The sequence below is a fragment of the Maylandia zebra genome, linkage group LG5 (assembly GCF_041146795.1).
Source record: "Maylandia zebra isolate NMK-2024a linkage group LG5, Mzebra_GT3a, whole genome shotgun sequence".
In the NCBI taxonomy this organism is placed as follows: domain Eukaryota; kingdom Metazoa; phylum Chordata; class Actinopteri; order Cichliformes; family Cichlidae; genus Maylandia; species Maylandia zebra.
The window spans coordinates 18,652,985-18,671,996 of NC_135171.1; the positions used below are offsets into that span (position 1 = coordinate 18,652,985).

The window sequence follows — 19,012 nt, forward strand, 5'->3', positions numbered from 1 at the left end:
GGACATTGTAATAAGTATTTTATTGCATTTTATAATGCCATTGTCAATAATTAGTACAGATTACATGCAACTAGACCTACTGTACAGTTTTTTATTGTCTGCATGGACAGACACAAGAAGATTCAGGTTACAAATACACAGATATATGTGTGTGTTTTATACAGCATGAAGGAAAGGGCAGTGACTGGCATTACATGGCTACCCGGGGTGGAGGGTCAGAGGTCTGGGCTCCACTGTCTGTCTAAAGCCACCATCCAGTCCCTGTTCCCACCTCTTCCTCGGGTCACACTTTCAAATAACAAGAAACATTAAAACAAATAAAACAAATAAAACAAAAACAAAGGATAAAGAGAGGTAAACAGGTAAACTGAACTAAGAAACAATACAAAGAGTCACTGCTGAAAATGTACACACATTCCTAAGGTTTAACCAGAGGAGAGCTGAAGTGGTAGTTCCATCAGATTCTGGCTATCTACTTGATAATACCGTCAGGCAAATGCTCCACTTTGAAAGTCCCTTCCCCTTCGTATGACACCTCAGAACTGTCCAATCACACATTACGATTTGATCTCCCCATGTCCTTTGAGCTAGTCACCAGTCAACCGGATGTGGGCTGCTCCTACAACACCATTACGTGGATGTATGCGAGATAACAGCTATCAGTAAAGGTGATCAGTGAAGTCGATGGAGAGTTTTGGAAGTAGCTTGGTCTTTGTTTGGTTAAAGTTGTGGCATTGGTTTGGTTACAGTTTGGTTAGAGTTCAAGAGTTTGGACTAAGCAATGTTTTGCTTGCAATGCCTTTGGTAGTCAGAGGATGAGCTGCATCTCTGAGAGTCATTCCACATTTTGGTATTGAGACTGCGCAAGAGGACGAGTATCAAAAATGCAACAGTGTCAGTCTTTGATCTGCCTTTGTGGGACTGGGAGATGAGGTTTCTGGCTGGTCACCACCTGCCAGGTGTTTGACTCAGTGACACCCCCACGGCACCTGCAGATGATTGACAGCTCTGCGGGTCGGAGTTCAACACAGGAATGACAGGGGTCAGGGGTCAGAGGGAGGGGGTCAAGGGGAGTAGGGACACATATTGGCACCTGAAAGGACCAACAGCAATACCTTTCTAGAGCTCCGCAGTTTTTAAAGCAAGAGAGGGGCTACATATTCGTAAAATTTTTTTCCTCTTTCTCTTTTTCTTTTCAGAGGTTTTGGTCCTGTCTTTGCGGAAAAAAAGTCCTTCTGAGGTATCAATACATAATGAAGAAACTTTTTAGTTTGTTTTCCATATGTTGTTTTTTTTTTCTTTCCTTAAAAATGCATAAATGCAGTACAGAGACAAAAAAGTATCAAAATAGACCTAGCTAAGATAAATATACAAACAGGTGTTACCTAAACCACTGATCTAACTTTAGTTCTTTTCATTTTTTTCTTTTTTTTAAAGAGATAATACATTTTTAAAAAAAAATCAGCGTCCCAGACGTTTTATGAAGAACCGAAAACAAACAAACCTAAAAAACATTGGAAAAAACCCCAAACTATTAAACCAAGATACCTGCAGCACTTAATATGATAAATACATATACTTCTGCATTAGCAGTACAGTATAGGAATCAGAGCTGAAAGCTTTACAATAGCTAAACAGGTTCAGGAAAATAAAAAGAAAAGAGAAAGAAATCCCAACAGAGAAAAATCAAAGGACAAAATGGGAAAGAATGCCCTGGAGAGATAAGCCAAGCATCAATATACAAGAATACATCATGTTATGCCAAGGTGGAGAAAGAACAGAAGTGTTACATGGTGACCTGTGAACAATCTACATCTTTATAAAACAGCTTTGTTTACAGGTGTACCTTAAAGCACAAGTCAGAGATCATCTATGTACTGTATGCAGCAGTTCCTCTTAGTTTGGATATTACTAGTAGTGATGTGTTAGTCCTCTCAGTGTCTCTGTGAGTGTTTTGGTGAAAGGGGGTGCTGCAGTGTTGTGGGTCTTTGGATATCTGGATGGTCAGAGCCTCCGTTTGCACTAACCCCTAGCCCTGTTTCTACACTTCTATTATACCCCTCTGTGTGTGCATGTGTGTGTCTATTTGTGTGTGTGGCACTAATATATTCAGCCCATCACTACATCTGACAGCCAGCTCCCTGCAACAACACGCAGCCATTAATGACCAGCTTCTCATTGGCCGAGAGCTGCGCCTGATGATGAATATGCACACGTACAGTCAAAGCACACAGTTGAGAGGCTGTTCACATAGCTCGATGCTAATCGGGTACAGGAGTATGGTCAGTTTGAAACAGCTGATAGAAAACTGTTCATAGATAATGAGCACTTTACAGCACATTTGGAGACGTAGAGAGTGCTTCAGATGTGGTTTAAGGAGAGGTAGTCATTTTTAAATCTATGGAAAGTGAAACGCCTCTATGTTTTATTTTGTTTTTTTGGGCTCAAGCAGATGTATTAGGGAGTCCAGATCACCAAATACTTTTTTTGTTGCCACTTTTAAAGTAAGCGTTAAAACAATTTTGGCTTTTTTTTTTAAATCATCATTGAGGATGAATGGAGAAAACAATGTTTAAGAGATTTCAGTCTCCCGTTGGCTATGTGTTGAACTGTTTTGAAAAGGAGGTAGTGTTATTTTTGGTTTTTAATCTCACTTCAAGATTTCTGTCTGCCACTTTGTACTTTGTAATAAATCAGTCTCTAATGTGACAGGAAACAGTCCTGTGTGAACGCAAACTCGTCGGAAATGTGATTTTTTTTTTCGTTAAATAACAAAACCCATCTGAAGTGCAAGAGATAGTTTGACATAATAATAATAATAATAAAAACAAAACATTAAAATAGGAACCAATCTTTAAAATTACTTAACGTCCCTTGGTTGTTTTCCTCTTACATTGGTATATTTTTGCTGTTTTCCATTGTTCCCTCTTTATTGTATAATCAATAGATATTTGGAATAACTCCTCCCTGCCCAAAGATATCACTTTTTTTTTAAAGCAGATTACAGTACACAACTTCTTCCTGTGAATGCTGAACATTTATGTGTAAAGAGCTTTCTCTTATGGATTTAAAACTTCAACAGTATCAATATAAAGTACCTATATAACAGCAGCTGTTTCAAAGATTTTTTTTCCATTTCACCTTTTGTTTTAAATCTCAGACAGAAAGGTAATTGTTGTGTTCAAATGCCTTGTGAGTGTTTATATTATTTTTTATTTTTAGGCCTGCTCACACTGTAGTCGGGCCACTCCCAGGATTGTGTTTGGAACACAGCTGAGCCTGAGTATGAGAGAGAGAGAGAGAGACGGGGCTTCATCTCTAAGTGCTTTTCTCTTTCTTCTGTGTTTCTGAGGAACTGTGCGAGGTTTGTTAATACTAGTTTTTGGCCTCATAAGTAATGTGGGTCATTCCTAACTGTCTCCAAATTGTAGTTTGCTTTACACACTTTGGTTTTTGGAATGGTCAGCACTGTAAGTCAGGTATAATTTTTCAACACAATAGTTATATGAATACAACAATAAGAATTCAAACTCCTGGTTTGTTGACTTTTGGACAGTTCTTAAAAAAATTAAATAAAAGAATTTAAAAAAAAAACAGAGGGAAAAATGAACTACAGGGTTTTTGGTTTTCTACATATTTCTTTGGTTACCTGTAACAAAAATAAAAACGGGAATAGGCAGATAATAGATTCAAAATAAATGTTAAATTTGGTATGGCACTGTAGAGAACAGTAATGCTTTTCTGCTAATGGAAACAAAGAAATCTCACGTGCTATTCCTTTAACATAAACTCACACAGTGAATTGCAGCTAGCTTCTACACAGTAACTATTACAACCACAGAGCTTTGAATCGAAGCTGAGCAGAGTTGCCACATTTGGTGTCCCCCAGAAAGAATCCCCCCTTATTTCTTTAACGATTTGGACACAGTTCCAGGCAGAACCTCTGTGGGATGAGGTATTCTCTGACTGCAATAATAATATATCTATATATAGTTTTAAAGCATCATGGATATTTCCCAACTAAATACACAACCAAAAGCAAGTGAGTGAGAGATAATTAGAAGAAGAAAAAAAAAGATTCAGCTGTTAAATAATCTGTCTGGACAACGGCAACTTTAAGTGCTATCTCCCAATTTCTTGCCTGCTACGCTGGGGACAGAAAGGGAAAGGGGCGGGATTAAAGGATCAGGTAAATTGGGACAATACTGAGCTTTTTTTTGTGTTTTTTGTTTTTTGCCAATACTCATTTGGAATGGTGTGAACAACCAGAGTAAACTAAACAACTTACAATACAAAAAACATAAACAGCATCCATAGAAAAGGTACGTCAAAACGCCACCTTGGAAATATTGATCCTCAAAAATAAACAATGATAACAACAACAAATTAAAAAAAAAGGAAATGACAAAAAGCTACCACACATTTTTTTTTCTTGTTATATTCCATAATCATGAACAGTTTCATTTTTTTTCTAGTCACAATATTCTGGTAGACACTTTCTCCATCGTTTCTTACAGATTCCCCTCTTTTTTCTTCTCTTTCTCAAACGTGTTCCGTGCACATCACTCCATCTGCAGATGGACGAGAGAAGAAGAACAGCACCAAACGGTCCTATTCCTGCAGTCTTCTGGGGGTGGGGATGTGGAATGGGAGAGGATGCAGGAGGGGCAGGGATGTGTGTTCTTTTTTTCCCCACATAGAATCAAAGAGTTTTAAAGAAGTCCCTCACTAAGTGTCTTGCTGCTGGCAGAAGTTTGGGCAGGGACCAGGGCCGGTCACACGCAGATGTGGATGCGGGTGCCTGCTCTGCAGAAGTGTTAAAGTACTGTTGGAGGTAATCTTTGTAAGTATTCTTCCTTCCTCCTCATCGAGAAGCCCAACAGTTTTAGTCTAATCGGATCAAAGGAAATGGAAAAAGCAAGTGACTGGACTAGGGCGAAGAAGGAGAGGTATACTGCACAGCCCCTGATGACCGCTCCCATCTATATACACATGATCCTCTGCGTGTGTGTGTGTGTGTACGTGTGTGTTCTTTCTAACACACACATCTAGGTGTCCTCTCAACTGACGTAGAGATAAAATGGCTAGCCAGGCAGCCCGAGACAACAGAGAGGAGTGTGTATGCAGGGTGGTAGGCCGAGGAGGAGAGAGTGTGTGTGCGCGCGCGTGTTTGTGTCTATGTCCACTCCTCTAGAGGTTCTCTACATAGAGGGCAATTTTTCCAGGGAGAATGACAAGACATGGTGTGACAAGTGAATGAGTGTGTGTGCGTGTTTGCGTGAGTGTGTATGCATTAAGTGGTGTCATACCTTTGAGCCAAGTGTTGAGAAAGCAACACATGGAGGTAAAGCAGTGCTCCACAGTCTTATTTTTGTGTCTGAAAGTAACGAAGGTCATCTAACCCTGTTGTTTTTTTTTTGTTGTTTTTTTGAAGTTACTCAATGTCATCCTTAGTTGCTTGAATTTTCTTAAAAACAAAAGAACATTCTCTTATTTTTCTCTCTTATCTGTTTTCTCATAAGTGTACTGTTGGTAATTTTTTTCCTCTTCACACGGGCGAGAAGGGCTCGGGGATTGGTCTCAAAAAGTCCCGTCCCTCCGGCTTGTCTGAGATCTGTCCTACTCCAGCTCCTCTGTGGGAAGATCCTCCTCCAGGTCACGCTCATCGCTTGGCAATGGCAGGCTGTGTGTGACACCAGCCAGGAGCGATACTGACCGGCTGTCCTCCTCCACCACTTCAGTGGGCTCTTCCTTCACATGCACTGGGTGGCTGGAAGAGAGAGCGGAAGAACAAATCATCAGATGCTGTCTTTCAGACTTTTTAAGTTTTTGAAATGCTGAAAAGAAGAAAAAATAATCTTTAAATATGCCACAAGGATTTCCTGTTTCCAGAAGTCTTGCCATGGTTTACGATAGCTTCTGGTTGCATTTATACAATTTTATTTAATGAGCTGCAATATTCCTGATACAACAACTTGCACACATTAGCACTGGGAAATGGGATATTTTGTTGCTGCTGGCTGATGTATCCTGTAAAATGTAACCAGTAGATTAGTTACTTCTGTGATTGAGGTCTCGGGAAATTTGCTTAGGTTATAATAGAACTTAAACTCTTCAGTGACACCTGTTCATTTACTTAAAGTCTACTTTTTACTTAAACCCAGGGGACAAGGTTCTCTTTAATATTGCCACTTTAAAAAATTTTTTTTTTAGAATTTTAAAATTTAGGCATCTACATAAAGCTCTCCCACACTAAACCAAAAATATATCTGTGTCGATACGCTTAGCATATGGACATAATATTATGGGCATCCTGTTTTTCCTGGCAGCACCTGTATGTTCTGCATGTGGGAGTTTACACGTGCGCCTTTATGTACCACATACCTGTACTGTTGAGGGCTGAGCGTGGGGCTGCAACTGCCATTGCTGTTGACCTGCTCCACAGTGGAGCTGACATCATCGTGGCCCACATGCAGCATGTTGAGGCTGTGCGCAGACTGAGGGGTCACCAGGGGTGGGCTGTTCAGCAGGGACAGACTGCTTTCTGCCAGAGCCGCCTGGAAACAAGCGAGCCGTGTGGTCACTTTAAATATACAAGTTATCATGTTTGGAGAAAAAATATGTGGAGTTATAAAAGAAATGTGACAAATAGAAACATCTCTACTGATATATTTAATCTTTAATGATATTAGAGTGTTTTTATAAACCGAGCTGACATGGAGGTCTGCCTAAAATATGTAATTGGATGATAAGGAAGATTTTCCTTTCTGTACCTCTTAAAGCTCTTCTATACAGAGTGCCAGTGAGCACGACAAACCACTAGGGGGCACTTACATACAGTGCTTTCCATATCAAGGTCTGTGCTTTTACATTTAAGTCCCTGTCATAAGTGCGTGTGTGTGTTGACACAAAAGTCTCAGCAGTGTTGTTAAGAGAGACTGAGCTACAACCTCATTCTAAACACACACCGCGCAGCTTCCGCATCTGCAGGAGAGAGAATAGAACTAAAGAGAGCTGCCTCGGCCGCTATTCTAAATCCAGATGTTTGAAGACACAGGTTGGGGCCCTGCTTGGTATACTTACCCCACCTTCCCCTCTCACCAGAAGAAGGGGGGAAAAAAGACAAAAGGAATTCTCAGTGGCTCAGAGGTGAGTTTTCTAGGGCAGGCGATAATTTTATGCAGTAACCTTAATTGACAACTACTTGCTGCTATAAATCATCTCGGTCTCCAAAACTGCACATGCGCATATGTGTGTGTGTCTGTGTGTGTGTGCATTTTTGATTTGTACATCTGCACTAAAACAAGGAGAAGAGGTGGGTCCGGTGTGTGTTTGCATACTTGTGGCGCGCACGCGGTGATGAAGGTGGCGCGTCTGTGAAAAAGCGAGGTGGGAGGTGAGACTGTGTGTTAATGTGGGAGGAAGAAGAGGGGAGGTGGTGTGAACGTCGTTAGGGAATTGGCTAATTATAAGAGGGAATTGATATTAGTGTCCTTGATTATGACTGGCTACTAGGTGTGTGTGTGTGTGTGTGTGAGTGTGTGTGAAAGAGAGAGTGAAAGGTGGAGACAGAAAAAGAGATTGAGAGAAGTGGGGTGGTAGGGGGAAGGAGCCTTACCTGGTAGCTGGCATTTAGGGATCCAAAGCCGAGTCCTGAAATCATGTTTTTCACCAGAGTGGGACTTCTACAAATAAAGCGCACGCACGCACACACACACACACACACACACACACACACACACACACACACACACACAAGCACAAACAAGGAGAAAAAGGAGGTTGAGGATCACAGATTGCATACACATGTGAGAAAGATGTCACATCACCAAAAGCGTTGCAACAAATTCCACAAATATGTTTGTTACTGAAATATCCACAGACTGTAAACAGACGCTAAAAACATGCACATGAAAGTCTCTGATATCTGGTGTGCAGGTGTGTGTGCATAATTATCCCTGGATTCTCTGGTGGTTGGAAAGAACATCTGTTTACACGCGCTAACAAGGTTTTTTCCTGTCTTGCATCTCACACAGCTGCTTACTAATGGAGTCGACAAACAGGGAAAAACGCACACACACACACACAGTATGTACATTAATGGCCAGCAGCCCCTACTTTGTTTTTACTTGATTCCCGAGTTGGCCTCTCGGTAATAATAGTGGGTCCATTTAAGCAATCATAGTGCCAGCACCGATAAGCTCACACTCACATCAGCCTCAACCGTGCATCAAGAAAGCAAACGTGCGTGCGCATGTGACAGCGTGTTCACTTGACTCTGTGTATGTGTGTGGTGCTTACCCGGTCATCTTTGGTGGTCTCCTCTTTTGGTATTCAACTTCATCCACAGTCCACACGGCCCCCTTCACATTCTCAACACGAACAAAACACTTGTGCAGACTCAGGTTGTGGCGCACGGCATTCTGAGGAGACGAAGAGTGAAAAGAGGCAAAAAGAGTCACCGAGGATCAATCAGCTACTATTGCATTTTCATTGTTTAATATTTAACTTGACGCTGAGATTTCAGGTTTTATTTTGCTTTAACTTTCCTTGGACTCTCTTTGCAGAAACGATTATTCATTTTTTTTTTAAATTTAGCATTAAAATTAGTCGGCCTCCTTTCTTGCCTCATAAATGTTCCAAAAGGGATGAAGAACCTCATTTTGAATTAATGCACAGGCTTATTGAAATAACTGTAAAACACTTTCTCAACTTATCCCGCAAAGTGATGAATTTAATAAGTACTACTACTGGTTTAGTAGTACTAATGTTTCCTGATGACTGCTGTTAATTTCATGTAAGATTTCATCCGTGGTCTTCGGTTTTACCTAAAGTGTAATGCAAAAGTTGTAACAGGAAGTGAAAAGCGTAACCACACTTTTCTACCCTTGCACTAAGTCTGTCACCCAGTTGGAGGCAAGAATACGAGCTTTCCATCAAAAGTTAATAAGTAATGCGACTTTAAGGATAGGAGCCGCAACTTCTTCAGCCATCGCTTTGCACCTCAATGTAGCTCCCTGTGCAGCGCTAACACAAGGCAGCGGTTCTCTAGTACTGTTATTTTATCACAGAATGCTTCTAATCAGTCATCATCAGCACACACACTCTCACAGAAACACACACATCCACAAGCTCTCAGACAGCCAAGCAGGCGGGCACACCGCTATCTTCGTCTCAACCCCCCAGGGACAGGCCTCCCTTTTCATCTGCTATTTGTAGTTTGTTCATGCCCAATTTCATTACCAATTTTAATTCGTCTATAATTAAATCCTGCATATTCTCTCTGACACGCTGTTCTAAGCCGAGAGGGAGGGACAGGCCAGGCATGCATCACTCCTTGCCGTAATTACACACGCAGATACACACATGCGCGCGCACACTCACACACATACAAACACACAGACACGTAATTACACAAGCCATAATCAGTGGAGGAACCCTTTCTCTCCCCCGCATCCCCTCAACCCCCGAGCCGTGATGCTAAGTTTTGTAAATGAGTCTGACCCCAATCTCTGCCCGCCACCCTGACAGCGCAAACACACACACAAGCACACAGACACACTCCAGACGCCAGTGCTATTGCAGTGCGATTTGCATTCGTCTCCGTGATGAAAGCCTAATTCTCCCAGTTAAAACATTAGCAGTCATTTACAGTGGGTCACAGCACATGTGCCACTCATCTCCACTCCCTTCGGCTGGGAGAAGTGTGTGCGTGTGTGTGTGTGTGTGTGTGTGTGTGTGTGTGTGTGGGGGGGGGGGGGGGGGGGGGTTGAAATTTTGGAAGAAAGATCCAATTGTGTACCTCACAAATGAGAGAAAATAAGCATTGAAGGTTCACAGATGTTAATCCGAGTCCTATTGCTATTATATTGCTAATATTTGAACACGTTGATGTTTCTGACTTGATGCATTCAGGGCCAGGCTACCTGCATGTGATGCTACATAAAGTAGATGTAGTGAGCAAACAAGCAAGTGCCAGTACAGCCTCTAATTTGGCCCTGATTGCATTTCTTCAACATAAATTTCATTTTTTAAATTTAATAATAAAAGAAAAACACCTACAAAAAAAAAGATTATTACTATGAGAATCTACATTAAAAAATAACAGACCCCAGCCCATCGTGCAGCACCTTGAAAAAACACTTAGCACTCATTTCCTCTCTTCTCTCAATCATCTTTTTCTTTCTCTCTCCCATCTCTTCTTCATTTTCTGCCCCTCTCTTTCTCTGATCAATGACTTCCACTCCCTGACACCGCTGCTCTGCTCATGAAATATAACGGCTTATTAAAGGACATATATCTCTACGGCCCCATTTGACTCACTGGGCTGCTATATAAATACATAAGGCCATGCAGAGCTATATTTAAAGGTCTTCTAGGCCAGCGGCACAGGAAGCAGACGCCAGACATTAATAGTTAAAATTCATAAAAGTCAGATGAGGAGGTAAAGATATTCCTGGCTAGCCTGTGTTAACCATTTGCACAACTCTCCCTCTGTCTTCATCTCATTCTTCCCTCCTTGGTTTGGGCTATTAGAAGAAGCCCGTGGTCGTCCCCTTCTCACTCCTTCGCTCCTTTCCTCACATTCCCTCTTTCTGACACCCAAATTAGTGTGAGGTTTCAGTAAAAATGGGTCACCTACAATGGTGAGATCAGGCCAGGTGTGTGTCTGTGTGTGTGTATTAGAGAGAAGGATGAAGAGGGAGAAATGGGCAATATAGTGTGCGATCATGAGCAGTGTGTGTTAGCTCTGTATGTGTTTCTCTGTAATGAGGCTGCATAACAGCTAGAAGTGTCTTTGCTTGACTAAGTGGGGTCGACACTCCATGTGCCGCGTTGCAGGTGAGAAAATTGTTTAGTCCTAAGAAGGAGAGAGAGGGAGCGATAAAGAAAGAGGAATGGAAAGCGTGAAAGAAAGAGAGCAGAGGAAAACTGTCTCATAAAGGACAGAAACAGCCAATAACTGTCAAATCAGTCATATTGGTGGGTGCTGAGCAAAGTCAGCCTAAGAATCTGCGTATGCAGGGGTGTTCAGACCGTGACTGTTATTGTACTCGTATCACTACGTAAGTGTTCAGGTTAGGCCTTTAAACTGACACAGTTGACTGCAAAGTACAGTCATTTTTTTCAGTGTTTCAAATACATCTAATAAGTTTGCATCTTCTTGGGTTAGGGGCTTCAGCAGAGAGCACAGACGAAATTTACATGTGCAATAATCAGCTTTAAACCCAGCCCAGTTGTTGTTTTAGCCAAAATATTATGCTGAATTCCAGACTTTCATTTACTAGATATGGCCCAGCTTGTTTTGCTCTATCATCTAAACAGCTCTAAACTAGTTTGTTAATTGGCTCGTTTTACTTCTGCTCTCGTTTATTTTAGATTCACTGAATACCGTGTTGTACCAAAACCAGAGATTAGTATAACTGCAATACGGAGGGGATTCAAAAGCCATACAAATGGGAAAGTGCAAAGGCGCATGCGGTGTGCCTTTACCTTCCACGTGGCTGTGTTTCTCCTGAAATAGGCAAACTTCCGTGTAAACCAATTGTAAATCTCGTTGAGAGTCAACTGTCTGTCTGGGGACTCCAAAATGGCCTAAAAGAAAGGAGAAATGGAACAAAAAGGTTAGAGGAGGACACAGACGGAGAGATGCTGATAAGAATCATTAGAGAGACTCACATGACGTATAAGAGAGGCGTAGGTAAAGGGAGGCCTGACATCAGCATTCTTGTAGAACTCACAGTTCTGGGCGAGCTCTGAAAGACAGAAGACATTTCAAATGAGCTCATGTGAGCTTATGCAGAGTTTCTGAACTAATAAAACTAACACTATAATATTTTTCAGGTACATGAAATCACTGAGATGCGAGGAAATGCCCTCTTTTTTGGCTTTGGCAAAATAAAATGCAAAAATATAGCAGCAGTCAACACCTCAGGTCTTTCTGGACTCCAGAAAGACTATGTTGCATCACTAACAAGTAATGGTATTCTCAGTAAAGTACTGTGAGCATCAGGCGATGGTGAAGATGGATATTTCAGTCTACCTGAGGCGATCGGGGTGCAGTACTTGTCGGAGTTGCGCCTGCGTATGGGCCCAACAGCGTGCGTGTGTGAGTGGGAGTGTGTGTGCAGGCTGGAGGAGCTGATGACTGAAGGCCCCTGGCGCAGTGGGGTGATGGGGGTGGCAGCCGAGGTGGGGGGGTGGGGAAGACCCTCTGGGTAGGCCTCGCTATCCCGCTTTAAGAGAGAGCCGCTGGAAGCCAGGTTCAGCTAGAAAACGATACACACAGAACGGGCAAATTGTTTCAAAGCACAAAAAAAGAGAAAAAGATCCTTTTCATGGTCCTTTCCATGAAGACTGTTATTTAGGTTGGGCTTATAAAACTTCATTGTCTAACTTTATTGTTTATGTACTTAGTGTGTTGAACTTTTTAGTTCTGGAACGTCAAATAGGTTTTCTATTTAATTAAGGCGGACCTTATGTTTACCTTAACCCTTTGTCATCTGTCAAGGTCTGGAGCTGGTTACAAAGAAAGATTATCTTTCTTTCTTTAAAATCATGGCAAGGAGGAGGTGAAAAGACACCTCACCTCAGGCATTTCACCCAGAAAATTCATAATGTTTCAGCTCAGAAGCGGAATACTATTATTAAGTTCCCCTGCTATGCTGTACATAGAGGACAGAAATGCAAACACACACACCGGCAGGCCCACTTCCTTCCTGATGACTGAAAATTATACCAACCATTAATTTGACATTATTTAACCTATCATAATAGGCTGCTTTATTCAGGGGCCACTACTAATGTTAACTCATAAGAAAAGAAAGGCCTTCAACACTCCCTGTGAAAATGTGGTCCTATCATTTGTGCAGAACCGCACACACTCATACACACTTGAGCGCTTGAACACACATGTATACTTATACACACACTGCACTGGCTGCAATTAACCCTGAGCTTACAAAAACAAAACCACACGACAGCATGTTTTTAAGAAGGGAACACACACATGCGCTTTGCGGTGGCGAAGTCTTCACGGACCAATTCGGCCCAATTAGGCAGAGCCTTGCACAGATACACACTTGAACGCACACGTGCACACACACACACACACACACACACACACACACACACACACACACACACACACACACACACAGAACCACTACATCCAGTCTCTCTGGGAGAGCTGTTGTAAGGCTGCTAGTTTAGGACTAATTAAAACCACTAAGTGTGTGTGCATGTGTGTGTTGTCTAGATGTATGCAAAATGTGTTGAATCGCCTCCTCTTTACTCTGCCCCCTCTCTGTACCATTTAAGCTGACTGGAGAGGGCGGGGCTGTTTAACAGGTACTTCATTAAAGCTGCAACCCTGCCCCATCACCACGGCAACAGTCGAACACTGTTAATTGAGGCCAAGCTTTGTTTCCATTCCTGATGCTCCTCCTCTGCCCCTCCTTCTCCAATCCCTGACCCTGAGGCTCTTCTCCAGTGGTGACAGAACACGCCTCTTCCTGATTTCCCATTAGATGAAAATGGCAGCTGATCCCCCTGCGATCAACACATCATCCAGGCAGGCGCACAAGTACGCGCGAGCACACGCGCACACACATTGCCACTCGGCTGCACCCATTTATATCCTCAAATTAAGACACTCTACCTCTAATTGACAATTAATTTCAACATCTTCATATTTTAATAAGACTCCTCGTCAATCTGAATAATGAAATATTCATTAGATACCTAATAACAACCTCGCCAACGCACGCGCCATGTCAAATTTCTATCCTATGTTGTTGGCACACACTGACAATATTGTGAGAGGCTGTTTTAACTGCTCTCTCTCATAGACAGGCTGGGAAATCTTAATTCTCAAATGCAGGATTTGTTTAGAAAAATGAAAGGAAACTCTGACACAGTTTGAATGTGGGGATTTGTTGCAATCTCTAACTTTGCATGTGGAATTAAAACATTGTGAAAGCCTACTCTTCTGGGAAATTCGATGCACTGTATCATTGCAAGTTAAAGACAGAGAAAAGGAGAGTGAGGAAAGAGATGAAAAAAGTGTGGAAATGTGTAGCAAAGTATAAGGAAAATTAAAAAGTAGGCCTTTATGATTCATGAAAAACACATTAACTCTCATTGGTCAATAGGGGGCGTCGATACCAAACTGAACAGTAACAGAGGAAGGTTACTGTACCCAGAAGGGTAGAAATAAAGAAAGTGAGCTATTAAAAGAAGATTGTGGGTGAATAAGAAGGAAGAGCGTTAGGTTTGGGGTCACATGTCATGTGACTGGACTTTGGGTGTGTACTCACAGGTTGGTTAAAAGGCTTTGGCTCTGAGGGGCGCATATGCAGGTGGGTCATCATGGCCTGGAGTCGCTCGCTCTCTTTCGCCAGCTGAAAGACACGAGCGTGGACAGGATTACTTTGATATACATTTAATTTCACAACCCTTTCATTTATAGTGTGGTATTGGCACATCCTACAATTCCAAAACCGGTCAAGCACCACGAAGAACATGAGCGTGAGCCACCTCAGCACCAGGCACCCTCTCGGACGCTCACACGAGTCTGCAGACACAACTGTCCTCATTTGACTTTGATAACCGCTGTTTAAAGGGTGATGTTACAGTCTGAGCTGAATCCCGTGTGTGTGTGTTTGTGCTGGAGTAGCAGCGTACACAAGTGTCGCCTCTAGAAAAACAAAAAAACGGATCCACGCCAAGGCGAACGCGGCGATGTGTGTCCGAGTGCAAATATGAGAAATTTAAAACACGCTTCACGCATGTGTGTGTGCGCCGTGTGCGTGTTCGTGCACGCGAGGGGCAGAGCGGTGGGATGCTGATGAAGTGACATGTCGAAGGAGAGAGAGACGGCTGTCCTGATGTGATGTGACACCAGCTGCCTCTCTGTCACTTTGTGTTCCCTGGTGGTGGCTTCAGGGGCTGAGCTAAACGCTGTTTACCACTACTGCCAAACACAAAAGCTAACCCTAATTCTGGACCCCCCACCCCCCCACCAGACACACACAAACACACACAGGGACGTGGCCGCTGTGTTCAGTAAACCGAATGTCCCAATGCGCGCCAAAAGACTCGTCTTTGTATTTGAACTTTGTTTGGAACTTTCTCACATTCGGCGCCGTTTAAGAACAGCATTTCACTTCTCGTTATTTTGCTTCTGCGGGACCATTCAGATGTTTCAAGAGGGTTTGCGTGCATGAACCACTCTGAGAACAAGAGACTCCTTGCAGCCTGGCCCTCCACTCTCTAGCTTCTGTCTCACTCTCTCTTTTCTTTTCCTTTTTCTTTTCTCTTCCCTCCCTCCTCCCCTCCTCTCAGCCTCACTCTCTCTTGCTGGTGACCAGAGAAGCTTTATAATTGGAGCAGCAATGGCAGCTTCCCTGCTGACTGCTCCTTTTAAATTACAAGCTCCACTGCTCTCCATAAACTCTGCCCTGCCTCAGACGAGTTGCGGCCATTGACAGGCTGAAACAGTCTTCATGACTTTGTTTGTGAGCAAACGAAAATGAGGTGTTCTTGCTCACCTGTATCTCCAGCTGCTGAACCACCTGCATCTGGACTCGGCACTGAGCAGTGCTGCGGTCATCTAGGGCATGCTCGTTGTTCAAGTGCCTAGAGGGGATGAGAGAGTATCAGTAATTTACTCATTTTCTGGGAAGTGATTTGATATCTGCTTGCAAATTAAAAAAATTTTTTTAAAGCGCCAAGATCAAAGAGCTGCTAGTCCCCACTCAATTAAGATTTTTAAGTCAATAGGATTATTGTTGAATCAGCTTGCAGGTCCTGGATGATGAAGTAACAAAACTCGGCTCTTTTACATTTATTTAAACTGAGATCTAAGCTGCTTCAGTGCTAGAAAAATAAATCACAATCTTGGAAGTTTATTTTGTCTACTGAAGGACGCGGCAGCTGTATTTTGTGTGTGTGTGTGTGTGTGTGTGTGTGTGTGTGTGTGTGTGTGTGTGTGTGTGTGTGTGTGTGTGTGTGTGTGTGTGTGTGTGTGTGTGTATACTTCATTGGTGCTTAGTGAACCATGATCCAAGACAACCACCTGGATATGAGCTCATGTGTTATTGCACAAAGCCTTATCTTAAGACTTTCTGTTAAACTCCTCTCCACATATTAACGCTGGTGTGCATCTGTGTGGTGTGTGTGTATGTGTATCGGAATGGTGGCGCTATTTGTTTCCTCAAATGTGGGAGGACCTGGGACCTTCTGATCTTTCCCAGATCACCCCTCCCTGTCTCCCTTCCACCTTCCCTTTCTCTCTCTCTCTCTCTCTCTGCACTGTCATCGCCAAGGTTATTCCCAGGTTGCTGCTGTCTGTGCATGAGATTGCGCGGTCATATATATGTCGTTGTGTGAGGGTAGTTAAGCCAGGCTGACTCATTAGATGTCCTGCTGTGTTAACTTTTAATGTTCATAAAGTCACTTGCTTGTTGTGAAAGTGCGGAAAAGTGCGGAAATGCACGTTTGCACGGCACGTACGGCATTGCGCGTCTAGCAGAAAGTAGAAAGTTGGGCAACATCAGGCGAAGACTAGAAATGAAAGAAAAACAATGATGTCATGGCGGGGCTAATCTAGGCAGATAGATGGCTCAACACAAGTGCACGATAATAATAACAAAAACATGATCTCACCCCTCTCACTCGCTCTCTCTCTCCCTGTCCGTCACTTATACTTTTGTCGACTCTCCCCTTCCCACTCCTCTTCCCCCGCAACTCCCCAAATGCCTATGATTCACACTCATTCCAACTGAATCTGCCCCCCAAACCCTCCCCTCTCTCTATAGCTGGGCCATAAACAGTAGCGGGTTTTTTTTTTCTTTCTCGATGTGTCCTGACAATGAGGCTCTGTTTACTCCTCTGAGTGCAGGCAGACAAGGCTTTAACCCACATTACACCCAGCTCCACCAGCCACAGCCAGAGTATTATACCAGAGGACAGGGAGGAGGAGGGAGGGAGGGAAGGTGGGCAGAGACAAGAGGAGAGAAGAAAGACTTGAAATAGTGAAGTGTCTCCTTCCTCTGTTCTTTTGCTCTACCCTTTTCCCTCCTGGGGCGATGACTAAGGCTCGCTGGAAGGGAGCGCACGGTTAGACTGATGGCACTGTGTGTCGCTGCCTCTATTTTTTCATCTTCCTCCCTCTCTCGCTCTCTCTCTTACATACACACACAAACACACTCTTTCACTCTCCTTCCATCTGCCCTGGGGCTACATGAAATGAGACACCAAACAACAGCTTTCCTCTCCAAACTTTCCCAGCCTGCCTGCTAGCTTTGATCTGACTGTCCGATGCCATCACAATCACTATTCACAGTTCTGTGATGGTGTGTGTGCGTGTGTGTGTGTACGAATACGTATTTCATCACCCAGGCTTATTAATATCTCCACTGTCCAAATAGCTAAGAGTTTCACATAGATAATGAGTGTGAGTTTGTTTAAGGCTTCATTAGAGGCTTGTGAAGCCTTCATTATCAGCCACGGTGCCATGGGGAAGTCCACAGTGCTACGTGTGACAGGAGGTGGTAGGAGAATGTCAAGGCCGAATACTGCATCAGCATCGCACAGTGTATCCAAACTGGTAAATAACAGAGGGAGGAGTGAAAGTTAAGTAGAAGGACGCAGAGCGAAAAGAAGTGAGAGAGGGGTTTCTTGCTCTCACAGAGACCAAAAATCATAAAAGCCTACCAAATTAAAGAATGGCTTACAGACCAATATTTTTAAAGCACATCAGTGATAATTCTACATAGCTAGACCAGTTGTCTGCCTCTACTCAAGCAACAATGTGATGTATAAAAATGCACGTGCAAACATGGAATTATGGAGATGGAGGATTCTGTTCTTCAAGGAAGACAAAGACTCAGAGAAAAACGAAGTGAATCTGTGTACCAACGTGTGTTTGTACATGTATGCATGCATGTGCCTGGGAGCTAATGTGATGTAACATATTGCAACAAATGAATTAGCCAGGAAACGCAGAAGTGATGTGTACGATTGACATGTACATTATTAGCATTATTAGCTTTTCTTTGTTTTGCCTCACCTTTAGTTCATACAGGTAATCTAAATCAGACATTGTGAGTTTTATTGGCTTAAATTTAAAAAAATGGTTGTTTTGTACTGGTGGTAAAAAAAAAAAAAAGAAAGAACTTTTAATGTTTGAATCAAACCTGAACTTTGGTCGAGGATTGCAGAAATATTTAACATTTACAGTTTTACAGTTTCATTGCCATTTGAAACTGTAAATAATGCCAACTAATTACTGAACAGACTTTGATTATCTTTAACTGTGTGATTTCTTTTTAACAGAGAATTTGAACGCATCTAGAAATATTACTATTATGACCTCTCCAAGGGAAATATATGCATGTCCCTATAACAAACTCTTTAACAACAACAACAACAACAACAATCTTTATTTATAGAGCACATTTAAAAGCCTTGGGCATACCAAAGTGCTTTACATAAAACAATAAAAAATAAAACAGTTCACACATAACAGCTGTAAAGGGGATGGAAATGGAAAATGGACAATAACAGAAGTGGGGTCAAAACAGAATCCTTTTCACTTTGACTTTTCTTCTACTTGCACTATTAAATATATACTAGGCATGTGATGTAAGTGGCAATCATAGTACAGCTCAGATTAACAGATATGTCAATCAAATGTAGTGTAGGGTTGTCTGATTTTACGCTGTGGGCCACAATTTGATCTTAAATTCGCCAGACTCCACTTTCTGTCAGTTTAAAGAAGTTAAAGTAAACATTTAATCCCTGAGATACCTTAATAAAAAATTAATACTTTTAAAAGTGTGTCTCGGAAAGAAATTTTATATTTTTCTATTGTACTCTTAGTGGAAAAACCCCCACCCCCGCCCCATATATTTCTTTAGTAGTTTTCTGTCATTTAATCTTTTGTCAGTCATGTATTTGCTTTGGTGTAGTTTGACTGGCCATGGGGGAGGTCATAATAAGTAAGAAA

General features: G+C 42.4%; 1 protein-coding gene across 3 annotated transcripts in view; it reads right to left on the reverse strand.

Annotated features, from left to right (window-relative positions):
- foxp4 (forkhead box P4) overlaps positions 1-19,012 on the reverse strand; it is a 93,240-nt gene continuing 74,228 nt past the window's right edge. For all 3 annotated transcript variants that reach the window (XM_076883927.1, XM_023154476.3, XM_023154475.3), the window contains 9 exons: positions 15,552-15,639; positions 14,319-14,402; positions 12,044-12,269; positions 11,680-11,756; positions 11,494-11,595; positions 8,302-8,423; positions 7,619-7,685; positions 6,385-6,557; positions 1-5,770 (listed from right to left, as the gene is read on the reverse strand). In XM_076883927.1, the coding sequence (XP_076740042.1) occupies positions 5,620-5,770; positions 6,385-6,557; positions 7,619-7,685; positions 8,302-8,423; positions 11,494-11,595; positions 11,680-11,756; positions 12,044-12,269; positions 14,319-14,402; positions 15,552-15,639 (1,090 nt within the window). In that variant the 3' untranslated portion in view covers positions 1-5,619. The remainder of the gene's footprint in view (positions 5,771-6,384; positions 6,558-7,618; positions 7,686-8,301; positions 8,424-11,493; positions 11,596-11,679; positions 11,757-12,043; positions 12,270-14,318; positions 14,403-15,551; positions 15,640-19,012) is intronic.